Source organism: Antennarius striatus, chromosome 14 (genome assembly GCF_040054535.1).
Source record: "Antennarius striatus isolate MH-2024 chromosome 14, ASM4005453v1, whole genome shotgun sequence".
Lineage (NCBI taxonomy): Eukaryota > Metazoa > Chordata > Actinopteri > Lophiiformes > Antennariidae > Antennarius > Antennarius striatus.
In genome coordinates, this window is record NC_090789.1 from 9,234,550 (window position 1) to 9,248,340 (window position 13,791).

General features: G+C 41.3%; 1 protein-coding gene across 1 annotated transcript; it reads left to right on the forward strand.

The window, feature by feature from the left end:
• Nucleotides 1–1,279: 1,279 nt before the first annotated feature.
• On the forward strand, nt 1,280–5,701 carry heyl (hes related family bHLH transcription factor with YRPW motif like). The gene is made up of 5 exons (XM_068333404.1): nt 1,280–1,775; nt 3,548–3,614; nt 3,707–3,790; nt 4,412–4,493; nt 4,620–5,701. Exons 1-5 carry the CDS (start codon nt 1,696–1,698, stop codon nt 5,297–5,299), a joined length of 993 nt encoding a protein of 330 aa, XP_068189505.1. The 5' UTR covers nt 1,280–1,695; the 3' UTR covers nt 5,300–5,701.
• The last annotated feature ends 8,090 nt before the right edge of the window (nt 5,702–13,791 follow it).

A 13,791-nucleotide genomic window follows, 5' to 3' on the forward strand; every position in this document is an offset into this window, starting at 1 on the left:
CTTTGTGTTTCCATGGCAATCTGTAATAGCAAACTTCCCACGGTGGCAGCGGAATAGGACTCTAAGTTCTGCAAGGACCTATGTGCATAAACATGTGATCATAGAGTAGCTATCAAGTCCAGTGAAGAGCCCAGACGTTCAGATTCATTGGGCCCATTCCTCTCTTGACCCCTCAGTACCTGCCCTTGTTTATGCACACACATTCTGAAATTTTCAGATGGTTAATTTGTTGCGCTCTGATCTCAATTTTCTCAGATTTTCTTCCCTTTTTTTGGCCACAATTCCAATGATGAAGCACATTTTCTAAAAACAGTTCATCAGCTGCATATTTAGTAAATCCACATTATTAATTCTGCTAATAACAACCACATGTACTTTTAAGTAACAGCAATTAAATTAGCTTAACGTTGTTGATGCACTTTAATCTAGCTTGAAGTAGTTAATGCATTTGTATGTATAACAGTTGAAATTTGTTAAAAGTGAGGGATGAATAGTGTAACGTACTATAAAATCTTGTAGCTAATGTCAAACATTATATTTTTAGGAGTTTTAGTGTATTACATAGTCGTTAAAGGGTTTCACTAAAGCAGGTTTCACAAACAGAAAATATTTAAAAACATGCACACACACACGCACACACACACACACACACACACACACACACACACACACACACACACACACACACATCTCTTTTCCATTTATGACTCACTGACTGTAAATCACTGATATAAAAATATTTAATTTTAAAGATATTAAGTGGTCCACTGTATGTGAATGAAAGGAAAGAATATAGGAAATAATATAGTTAATTCACTTCATAACTGATTTGTTTCTGTACCTCTCTCGCATTGTCACCCAAATATACTGTATATATTCCATCCTCCCAGTCACCAGTTTGATGGTGGAAGAGTCAAGTTATATGCACCGTCACAAAAACCCCTGCTGATGACGCAATGTTTTCACAGATGATCATCTGAATACTCCTTATGTTGATCCTCGCTTCCCTTCAGCTGCCACTTTTTTCCACAAAGCAATGTAATTAAAGGAGCCTCAAGAGAGTGAAATATAGATAGAAAGAAGGAAGGAAGGAGAGCAGGATGAGATTGGAGACTAATTGACAGAGGATGACTGAGCAAAGGGGTGGAAAGATCGGGCGGGGTGAGAGGGGAGGAGGGTGACAAGATGGGGAAGGCCAGATTAAGGGGAGGGAGGAGGGACAGAGAGAAGAGGCGGGGGAGGCAAAACTGGCAACCCCACTGCCAAAGTCGTATTTTGTCACTGGGAGTCTGTGACAGAGAGGGAGCCAAGAGAGAAATAACAGAGAGAGACAGAAAGTGTGAGACTGTGATTGGATACCAGTAATAAAGTAGAGGACTTGAGCAGCTTGTGAATTTTCTTAGTTGCCATGGACTCTAGGGGGTCGATCGATTGGCACTGCTGACTCACAGAGGACAGGACAGAAGACACATGAAGAATCAACAAAAACAAACACAAGTGACAAGAAGCAAGGACCAGAAGGTTTTATAAGAAACAGCGCAAGAGAGACTGGGTGAGTGCTTCGTTTAGTGGGAAGATCACCTTCAGAGCATTGCCTACACATAGGCCAGAGACTGACCAACTGGATCACACAAATCCAAATCAGCCCACCGTCCATCCACATATCCATCAACTTAGTCACCACAGGGCAGAGACATGAAGAGACCCCACGACTACAGCTCCCCAGACTCGGACACGGACGAGTTTATAGACGTGGGACAAGAAGACGGCTTCTGGTGAGCATCTGCTAACTACACCTGAGGTTGCCCTCCGGTCACGCTTTATCAGGACAGTCAACTATCGTCAGGATGTTTCTGTATTTACGTTTCAGAAGACGATCAAAAAAATATTGAAAATCAGTGATTCATACTGAGTTTATGTCTTTCAAATGCAATTAAACAATTTTTTGACATTAATAGAAAGCAATATTAGAGAGAGGTAATCATAATTGTAAAAAGTTTGAACAATCCTGAAATAGACTCATCAGTTAGAATCAAATTTAACTTTAACCATCTGGCAGCAACTTTCCTGTATATTAAAACTGTTTTATTTTAATATCTTATAAATCATAGAAATTACAGTTTTAATAGCCAGATTATGCATGACAATCATATAGGAAAGGGTTGAATTACAGAGCAGTTTTCTTTTAGTATATTTTTTCAGTGCATTTAATAAAAATTATAATGAATACATTTTTAAAAATCTTGTCGTTATTTATAATGTAATGAGAAACTTTGTCTGATGTCTGATTACACAAAAAGGATTGTGATGTACGAACATAAGGTTTATAATCCTTTCCAGACCAGGACATCAAAAAGTTTCAAATTTACAGTAAGGGGACTTACAGGAAAAATAATAAAGCAAGCATCCTGAGGACAGAACACTGCTTTAAAGATTTCGCTGTCTGTGAGTGATGACAGTACAGTGCATACAATAAATTATTACAATACATTTATTTGAGCACGTTTCAGTTTTTAACTTCACTATTTTTGCTTCATTGTGGATATTTAATTCATTGGATTAATTTACTTTCTAAAGCACTTACTATTAATCTGTTTGTTTTTATAATAAAACAAAGTGTTGGTTTATAAAAGTTAAGTCATATTATGCTCTTGATTCTGACATAGATTAAAAAACTATGCACCCAAAGAAGGAAAGAGTTGTCAAAAGCAAACTAGCAAGCTGCAAATTAACATTCTTTTTACTTTAAGTATACTTTTGCATCTAAGATAAATTGGAGGAAAAAAACCTCGGCTGGTATCACTGTAAAGTAGATTAAAGGGAATATTTATTACATTTGTCTTGCATGCATCATTCAAAAACACATTCACAGCAACACTGGTTACATCACCAGCAAAGAGCAAACCAGGCACACTAAGAACGGCTTGGATGAATCAAATTGCCATGTGACATGCAAACAGAAGACAGTGCTGCTTTCTTTTCTTCAGCCCCATCAAACATAAAACTAAACAAAAACACACAGCTAAATTGGCAGCCTTCATGTTAAAATCTAATAGAAAAGTCTCTGGTGGGGAATATTGAAGGGAACTCCAAGCTGTCGGTCTCTTTCAGTCCAGTAAGATGAGAGTTGGCATACAAACACAATCCATATTGAGTGACTGTACTTGGAGTGAGCTGAGATCCTATGTTGCATGCTGGAGCCCCATGCGAGTGAAAGCATAGCCCTGAGGCTGTATAATCATCTTTATAAAAAAATGCTTTCGTTCAGATGGAAAGGAGAACAGCATGTCATTTCGCTGAAGCTAATGTCCAGAAAGAAATTAAACTAAAAACAATCTCACTTTCCCTCCTCTGCCGGGCACTCCCCTGCCATTCTGTGCCCAACAAACAAATTAGATTGAATGGAGCTGATGTGCCATCCCTCCTCTGTGTCATATTAAGGAGGGTAATAACAACAATATGCTGTAGAATCAAAGTCACCATGTCTCTATGCTCCAATGCCACCCCCATCCCCCATCTTCTGTCTTACTCTGTCTCTGTGTTTCAGCCCAGTCACAGGGTCCATGTCTCCTGGCAGCACCTCTCAGATTCTGGCCCGAAAGAAGAGAAGAGGGGTGAGAGGATTCTGGCCTTGGGTCTTAAGCTTTTTCATCCTGTCCTTGTTTTGGTTGGCTCAGACTGACTGTCCTATCATTTTGCCATGTAGATCATAGAGAAGAGGCGCAGAGACCGGATAAATCACAGCTTGTCGGAGCTCAGGAGGCTGGTGCCCAGCGCATTTGAAAAGCAGGTAATGTCCCATTACTTTTATTTTTAATATTAGATAGAATACACTTTTACTGACAGAAGTAACAAAAAAGGAATCACTAGATGTGTATTTCTGCCAATGGCCAACGGTTACGACACGCTTCTTACAATTTAGAAATGTTTGTGTGTCTGTTTAGGGGGGGGGGGGGGGGGCATGGACCCCTTTATCTGGATTTACCCACTAAAATTCAGCCATTCTTTTTTTCTTTTTTGAGAAAATGCTCTCTCTTCCAGCCAGTGTCATGGTGATCCATCAATCAGTTTAATTGCTATTGACAAAAACCAACAAAAAAAATCTTCCCTTGCAATGTTCCTGAGAATGGAAAAATTCCTGAATATACCACTTTATTCAAATTTACTCCAAAATATAATAGGTTCTTGCTTGCAATATGCCAAACCCTTCAACCGACTTTCATGAAAATATGTCCAGTAGTTCAATCCTGCTCACAGTCAGACAACAAAACAAATACACTGACAAACAAACAAACAAACAAGCAAACAAACAGCAAATTGAAAAGATCGCTTAAGCTCTTGGGTGAAGTTAATAAACTATGCTCATAAAATCTGATGCAGCTGAGTCAGACGTTGCTCATTTTCCCTGCAGGGTTCATCTAAGCTGGAGAAAGCAGAGATCTTGCAGATGACTGTCGACCACCTCAAACTTCTGCATGCCATGGGAGGAAAGGGTGAGATGTCTGAGTTTGTTACTGAACATCGACACAGTTCATGAAAAGAAGGGAAATGCAATAATTTATTTACTGTCTTTTATGTATTTTTCTTACATTTAACCTACTTTTTTCTGTTTCTCTCAGGTTACTTTGATGTGAGGGCCCTAGCAGTTGACTACAGGACCTTGGGCTTTAGGGAGTGTGTTGGGGAGGTGGTGCGGTACCTCAGCTCCCATGATGGGGAGTCCCCAGACCCTTTAGGAGCGCGCCTGGTGTCGCACCTTTCACACTGTGCAAGTGAGCTAGACCCTCTTCTCTTACAGTCTCCTCCAGCCTCTGCCCTGCCGTTTCCTCCATGGCCATGGTCATCTTTCCCTCAGATATCTCCCACCTCACAGGCCTCCTCTTCACCTCCCTTTCCCAGTGGACGAAGGGATTTGGCGCTTCTGGGAAGCTACCCATCCCCTTCCTCCCTCAGCCTTGCCCCCCTAGCGGGATGCCAGCAGGGTGCACCGCCACTCCTCTCGCCTACTGCCTTGGCCACCGTCCACAGGGTTCCCTCCCTTCCAGCCTCTCCAGCCATCGTCCCCTCCAGACCAACAATGCCGTCCCCTCACAGCGCCACCAGGGCCTCGCCTCTCCCTCTGCTCACCTCCTCCTCACCTTCTGCCTCCTCCTCCTCTTCCACTTTATCATCTTGTGTCCCACTGCAAATCTCTTTTCGGCCTTTTGCTCCTCTGGGGTCTCCCACAGCCCAGCACAGGGGCATGAGCGGATCAGCCAAGTCGGCCCAGGAATGGGGAACTGAGATCGGAGCTTTCTAAGGGTCGACTGGTTTTGTTTTCCAAATGAGTTCTGTGCAGTGGACATGAAGCTCCCATTGTAGCAAACATGATAACTTTGGAAAATGCAGTATTGAACCCGTCATTGTCTATTTTTGTAGGACCTTAAAAGCCATACCAGAGAGTGGAGGTTTCAGATTATCAAAAGCAATCATATAATTGAATAATGAAGGAATGTGAATGTATAGGAGATATGAATAAAGTCATGATCTTGCTTTCTTGGTGAATAAACACATTCTCCATGTCCAACAGAGCCATATTTGAAAAAAAAAACTTGACGGAGTACGTTGGATTTTACTGACTTTTTACTGTGATTCCTTTTGTTGTTAAACATACAGTTTTACAATTTTTATGAATGTTTGACGAACACCTCCATAAAGACTAAGTGCCTTTACCTTCTCCTTGTTTGTGTGCATTATTTCTGACTATATGACCAAATGAAAATGTGTGGTTAGAACACTACATTACCTTCTGGCAAAGGAGTCACTCAAAGTGACATGTTAGTCCCTGATCCTCATTAGCCATGTCTGCAAGTACCACTTGCATGCTCTCCAACTATAACCCCCTCAGTCTGTAAGCTGTCTCCGGTGGTGGCTGATGGGAACTGTGGTCTAGTGGTTGCAGAGGATAAACATGGCGAGAGCTGGTGATGTTTTTGGGATGCCGCGGCGATGCAAACAGTCCCGTCACTTTGCCTTCTAATCGGCAGTTCCCTATAATTATCGTTGCCCTCGTATCAATCTATGTATCTTTCTCTCCTCTGCTGTCTCTCTGCCATTCTTTCTCTACAATCTTGCGGTACACCAGCGGATATCTTCTCTCCCCGTTTGTCTGCACCACTGTCTCCTCAACAATGGATAGACAGTACAGAAGAGGGCAAGAGGGAGAATAAAGAGGCAGAGAGAGGGGAAAACAAAGAAAAAGATCTGAAGCGCTGTGGTTGAATGACTGATTTGGCATAGACTTTCAATAACAGAGTGGGAGCAGGGCAGGCAATGGGGTCAAGAGAAGATGAGAAGAACTGCAAAGGTTTAAACAGACATGAAGAGAAGTAGTGTGAACCAACGAGCCTCATCCAGCACGTACAGGGTGCACAAGAAAGCCCCCACAGAATGATGAATGACAGTTGCAACGAGTTGTTTCTCAAGAACATGAGCTGAACTGTGCCGTGTTTCACCCAAATGGCGCTGTGGGGATGAGAGAGCAGAGAAGAGCGTTTGTGTGTGTTTACTGCTGGAGAATGCTTTGATTGACTTCAGGATGCAATGTCTGTGGTCTGTGGCCCAAAAGTGTGTGTGTTCTGCAGAGTGCATATTGTTTATTTGAGTGAGTATGCTAGTGTGTGTTTAAGCCTGTCTCATGTGCTTTCCACCCTGTGTGTGTTTGTGCCTCACTGAGTGTTTTTGTTTTTGGGGTGTTGTGAGCCCACATCTTTTGTGTGTGTGTGTGTGTGTGTGTGTGTGTGTGTGTGTGTGTGTGTGTGTGTGTGTGTGTGTGTGTGTGTGTGTGTGTGTGTGTGTGTAATGCGAGTCTTCTGGGCTGGCGTCAGGACTGAACCGCGGTGGCGGCGTGGCTCTCGTGCGAGGCCGGACAGCAGTCGGACGGACGGTATGGTGGTGGAATGTTTGTGGAGGGTGCATGCATACACACACAGGCACTCAACCAACATACATACACACACACACACACACACACACACACACACACACACACACACACACACACACACACATACACACACGAACGCACACAGAAACTGGCTGGCACTATTCTAGCCTCTGAGTGGAGCAACCAGAGTCACTACTGTAGCTCCAAGGAAGGACGACCACAGTCACACTGCACTGGGTTTCCCACGGGGGAGGGGAGGCTGGGGAGCCAAGAGAGAGAAAGGAGAGAAGGAAATGATGGAGAAAGAAGGAAAGCGCGTGCATGCACGTGTTTGAGAGTGTGTATGTGGGACAAGTGTGGATGGAATAGTCCACTGTTGTGGTTCTAGCTGAATGAGGAGTAAAGGAGGGTTCAATTAAATAAGGAGGAGGCAGAAACAAGAGGGAAGGAGGTTGGAAATCGAGTTGTGAGAGTTCTTTTCTGACGTGTAAATGAAGTCATCCATGTATTAGTGAAATATGATCTTTTTGTTCGTTTTGGGGTTTTTTTCGTATAAAATGAACTCCCCTTAAGTATACAGAGTACAGGTAGACCCAAAATGACTAGTCAATTTGTCATTCAGCCAACTGAAATACAAATAATTGTTGACTATTTTAACTAGTTAGACACGTTTTCCTGCAGAGAACTTTTAAACTTGTTTTTCAACCACTGCATACAGTTAGATAAAAGATTTTAAGCAAAACATTTTGCAGTAAGTCTGTGTCTCAGACAGCCTTCATTAAAGTAAGAAACATTGCTAAAATTAGATATTTCTTATCCTTTAAAGAAACAAAAAAATCATTCATATCTGGTATTTCTAGATTAGACTACTGTAATTCCTAACTATCAGGGTGTTTCAAGCTCCTCCATTAGAAATGTATAATAAGCTCAAAATGCAGCTGTACTAACTCAAACTGGGAGAAGTGAGCACATTTCTCTCAGGTTGGCTTCCAATAAAATCTAGAATAAAATTCAAAATCCTCATGATTACACACAAAGCTCTTGACTGTGAGGCTCCGTCTTACATTGAAGATGTCTTACAACTACATCACCCTCCCAGGGTTCTTCGGTCTGAGGATGCAGGACTCAGAGCAAAGACCTGTCAGGTCTGTAAGAGTAGAACAGCAGGCAGATGTTTCAGCTCTCTGGTTCCTTTACTCTGGAATGATTTCCCAGCCTCAGTCTGGGGGGCAGACACCCTGACCTTATTTAAGGGTGACCTTCCTCTTGTCAAATCCTATAATTAGGAGCAACATAGATTCTTTTAGATAAGCTGCTAAAGCCTTAGTAGCTTCTGCAATTTCTTTGTCTTACTCATAACATTGAACCTTCACATACTTTCAAGATACTTCTATGTGCTTCTCCTGGACAAGCGGGAAACAAGTAAACAAATGTACAAAAGTGTTCATGTTTGCGTGCATCATTGCGTGTTTGTCGCACGCTGTCTGACCATCGTGCTTCCCTGGGACACAAGCTTGTAATGCACTTCCATTCAACATTCACAATTTTTCCATCCCTCCACTTAAATTTCGAACCTGGAAATCGCCGTTATGTTTGGTTACCATTGCAAGTCTCTTGTCACGAGACTCCCCTGCATGATTCTACCTTTGTCACAATGAGCAGGGTTTGGACCCAAATGCAGAACACTGGTACAGAAGTCTTTAATCATATTTTAATCAATAACACAAAAATCCGGGGAACACAAGAAAACTCACAAATTGAGGAAAAAAAACTGGAGCTGGGATTCCAGTGTAAGCCGAAATCCATGCCATGGCAGCTATCCCCTGCTGCCTCCTCTCAGCAGCCAGTTCTGGAACCCAGAGCTGGCTGCTGGTTAAGGCAGCAAAACCAAGGAGAAAACCGAGGTCCACTGGGTCCAGTGTTGGCCAGATTGTTCTGTCACGGCAGGCAGGGTTAGGACCCAAATGCAGGACACTCATTGAGAAGTTTTCATTCATATTTTAATCAATAATGCAAAAATCCAGGAAACACAAGAAAACTCACAAAGTGCAGCAAACTAAGCATGCAGGCAAGGGTACAAAAGCAAGCTGGCAAAGAACCAAGAGCGCTTTAAAATGTCTGCTGATGTGATTAAGTGCTATACAAACAAAGGTTGATGGATTGATTGATGGGCGGCACGGTGGCACAGTGTGTAGCGCTGTTGCCACAAAGCAAGGCGGTTCCGGGTTCGAGTCCCGCCCTGTGCAGAGTTTACATGTTCTCCCCGTGTCTATGTGGGTTCTCTATGGGTTCTCCGGCTTTCTCCCACCTCCAAAAACATGCACTTCAGGTTAATAGGCCATTCCAAATTGCCTGTAGTGTGTGAGTGTGTGCGTGCATTTTTGTCTGTCTTTGTGTGGCTCCACGCACACTGGTGTCACGCACGGCATTTGCCCCGTATCATGTCCTAGGACGGCTGGGATAGATTCCAGTTCCCCGTTTCCCGCTACGGCGGATAAAGCAGTTCGGAAGATGAATGAATGATTGATTGATTATCACCATGCCTCCAAAAAAGATGCAAAAGTTGGAGGAAAAGCAAGTGACAATGAGTGCTTTCTTGCATAAAAAATAACCAAAAGTTAATGAAGAAAAAGAGACAGATATTACTGACAGATATTATTGAGATTTGTGTGGAGAAGGTTCTTTGAGCTTGGTGTGATGTCCACAGGAGAATTAAGTACAGTAGATGAATCAAAGGCAAAGAAAACTATTGCGTGAAGATCAAAAGTGAAAAAAACAACAACTGTATTACATCTTTCTTTATTTCTAAAACTGTTTGTATGACTACCAGGCTTTAACAATTTGATAAAACTAATATATAATTTTACTATCCAAAGCTGTTTAAATCAATCCACTGGACTTTAGGAAAGTTTCTTGGAAACATTTCGCCTCTCATCCAAGACGCTGTAATGTAAGCAAATGATGTGCGTTCTTAATTTCCCTTCGTGGATTATAGCAGTGTATTAAAATAAATTACATTAATTATCTCCTATATTGATATATACGAAGTCAAACCAATGCAATGCAGATGGGTTCTATGTGTTGGACGGATGTGAATTCTGTTCATTGTCTCATTCTGCCATCTTCTGGTATAACTACAGCTCTGCAAAGTGCAGCTCAACCTCAGATGTGTGCATGTGTCTGTAGTTTTCTGTTAAGAGTCATCATGCTTTTAAAATGCATTTGCTCATCAATGCAACTGTATTTTCTACACTATAAGGCGCACTGGATTATAAGGCGCACCTTTAACGAATTGTTTATTTTAGCATTTATTTCCTATATGAGGCACACCGGATTATAAAGCGCATATAATAAAAAATATTAAAATAGATTTAAAAAACTAGTGGCTGTAGTTGCGCTATCCATCCACTAGCTAGAGCATTCATGACTGTGAGTACCTTTAGTCAGCTGTGAATGGCCCTATTGTTATTTTAGTGAAGCCATTCTGAGCCTCATCAAGGAAACCTGATCACTTGATCACTTTGCCATCTTAGAAAGAAGTCAACACGCAAGTTCAGCTTTGAGGGTCTTTCATTCACCTTTATGCCAGTTTCTCCGTGTGTTTCGACAGACTAATAGAATGGACCGTCACGAGATTCCAGATGACAGCACAATGGCATTTTTTAGACCAATTAAGTTTAAAGTGGGTTATTTCCAGCGTCACAGTGGTTGGGAAATACTGAGATCAGTCAGTCAGTCAAACTTTATTAACAGAGTTTGAACAAAATTCCCTATGTTTTGCTACTTATTGTAGCCAGGCACCAGGGGGAAGTCCATGTATAGTTGTTTATTCTCCTAACATAGCAGATGCCTTACGCCATATTGTTCATGTGATTCCTTCTGGCACATTCGCCGTGATTGGTTGGACGCTTGATTGGTTGGGCACTTGATTGACAGGTAGTGGGTGACAGAGTGACAGCATGAGACTTTTCAAGTGAGCTTATTCAAATATATAGGTGGGGATGTATATACACCCCTCTCACCTCACATATTTGTATATCTCTATCTATATATATATCTTATCATTCACTGTCGTCAAATAACATCTAATAAAGGTTATCTAGTATTTTACCATGAATATGAATATTCACATTTGACTCATGATTGCACTCCACAATCTGTGGGGATCTTGATGATGCTGAGTGACAAATAGAGATGTTCACCTGAGAAAAGTGTGTGTTGTTCCTGTCCGACATCAACTGAACTAAAGTGAACCCAGAAATACATTACAAAAAAGGTTTTTTTCCCCCTTTGTTCTGATGAAATGAATCATATGTGTGGGTTTTAGGATTCTAACAGTTTACAAATAACTATATAGAAATGAATTAAGTTTGTTGAACTGATTCAAATTTGATATCAGAACTAAAGGACAAAATAATGCTAGCTTTAAATCTTTCATCATCATGACATTCATCTGGACAGATCCTCTCCACGTGCAAAACAGGACAAATATCTCACTATCATACACAGAAGGGCAACAGGGTAATAAGCAAACACTCAGTCTCTTATCTTAATGGGTTTTAGCTCCTTCCTTTAAGCTCAATCTCCTTCTTCTGACTGTACATGAATCAAATGACCTAACCAGCTCAAGGCACCCCACATTACAGTACATTAGAGGTAGGTGGTAGTGATGAAGAACTCCTAAGGCAGAACAAAACTTTAGGCATAAATTAGAGGAAGAGCCACTGAGTAGAAAGAAGGTAAAATAGAAGTGGTAATGTGTTAGAGAGCCACAACAGGGAAGGTGAACCTGTGTTGTTGTTAGATTCCTGCATGTACTGTAAATGTGTATGCTTAGCTGTCAGGTATCATAACAGGTGTAAACACACATTGGTGAGGCAAAACCACTTAGAGCCCACAACATTCAAAGGTGTTTTTCTTTTCTGTTTTCTCCAGGAACCCCTTGTTTCTCATTTAGCAGCCAGGTGATCCATAAAATGATGTCATACAATGAAAACAGATTTGGTCACTTTTCTTTTATTAGTCCCAGATGGCAAAATTTATGATTACAGTACTTCACTTCACTGCTGTTGGTGAGCCAAGCCGGAGCCAACATGCCCTACAGCATCAGAACAATATTTCTCCTCCTTTGTTTGTTTGGGTGTTGGAACATATTCAAATATATGCACATGTGTTCATGAATGTCTAAAAGGAATTCCTCATCTGTTATCTTTCATCCGAAACCCAATTCTAAACTTACTAATGCATAATGAATCACTAGACAAATACATTGGATCACTGATTACACCAATGAATGATGCATGCTTTTGACCACACTGTTAGCGAGTGATTGTGCACAATCGTAAGTTAACTGTGTTCAAACATATTAACATAGATAGAAGATTAATTTCATTGAGAAGAACTCGAGGCACTGAATCAGGAAGATTAATCACGACATGACATATGAGGCTGCAGTTAAGCTTCACAGCTCATACTAAACTATGCTCTCAGGTCAAAGTCTTCAGCAGTTGCACACCAAAAATGAATCCCAGATTTCACATGGAATGTTATCAGGAAATGTGATTTAAATCCACTGCACGCATTTGTAAATCTTATTTCTTTTTTGGATTCTTGTGAGCATTCTATTCTCATACAAAATTAGAAAAAAAGGTGTGCCACTATCGTGTCCTTGGTGCATGAGAACACGTTGGCCTCAGTGTCAGCACCCAGCAGATAACAGAACATCATCATGAGCAGGAAAAACATTGTATCAGTTGGAACAAAAATTTATTTAGCAAAAAAAGTGTCAATTTCACTTTGGATTTCAATTTCGCCAGACCTGCTTCACTTTTATCTCTTACTCTCAAGAGTTTCCTTAAACCTCTATGTACCTAATTTCTGTTGACTGTATATACTGTATTTTGCTTTTGAAGCAGCATCTTAATTCACACATACCTCATTCCTCTTTTGGTCTCTGGCTCTCATAAAATGAAAGACTGCAACAGCGTTGCCCAGGTGTTGTCATCATTGTAGGCCAACAAAAGGCACTGTAGAGATGGTCTTTTCTAAATGATCTCTATGTAACTATGGCTGGGAAAAGCAGATGGTGGACGGGCGGGCGGGCAGGCAGGTGCAAAACTAGTTAGGTGTTCAACTATCTTTTTCAAATGTGAAATATTGTAACTTTTCCCAAGGGGATCCTATCATTAGGTAAAGGGATACTTTGTTATTCCCAGGAAACCCAATACACCATTTTGCTCCCACAGAGGGAGGGACAACCCCATCAATAATTTAAAACAATATCATGTAATGCGAACGTTTGCAAACTTCCACACTGAACAGTCTGTGTTTTGTCGCTGTTAAGGGGCCAGACGTGTTTGCTCCCTGCTCAGAAGTTCACAGAGATGTGGATAAAATTCCAACAGTAAAACTAAAAGGCCACAAGAAGTCCGAGAGTGACAGTAGTGCTTTTAAGTCTATATGTAATGTGTCATTATCTGTAACAGAAGACATTTGAGAAGCACTGCATTAGCTTAAAAAAAAAAAAGAGAAAAAAATTAGGCCTGTTGATTGCTTAGTTTTTTTCATGATAAAAAAAATCCCCTCCTTCATCTCCCTTCATATACATATACAGTATATGCACAGTGTTTGTGTGTGTGTGTGTGTGTGTGTGTGTGTGTGTGTGTGTGTGTGTGTGTGTGTGTGTGTGTGTGTGTGTGTGTGTGTGTGTGTGTGGTTTCTGTTTTTTTATTTTGTTCCTTTTTTGTGGGGGGGGGGTGAAGTCTCAGGGTTAATGTTACTGCAACACTTACAGGAGGTTTATGATCTTTAAGCGGTGGCATAGCCTGGTTCTCATTGTGACATCTGAAAAGTTCCACCAGACCATA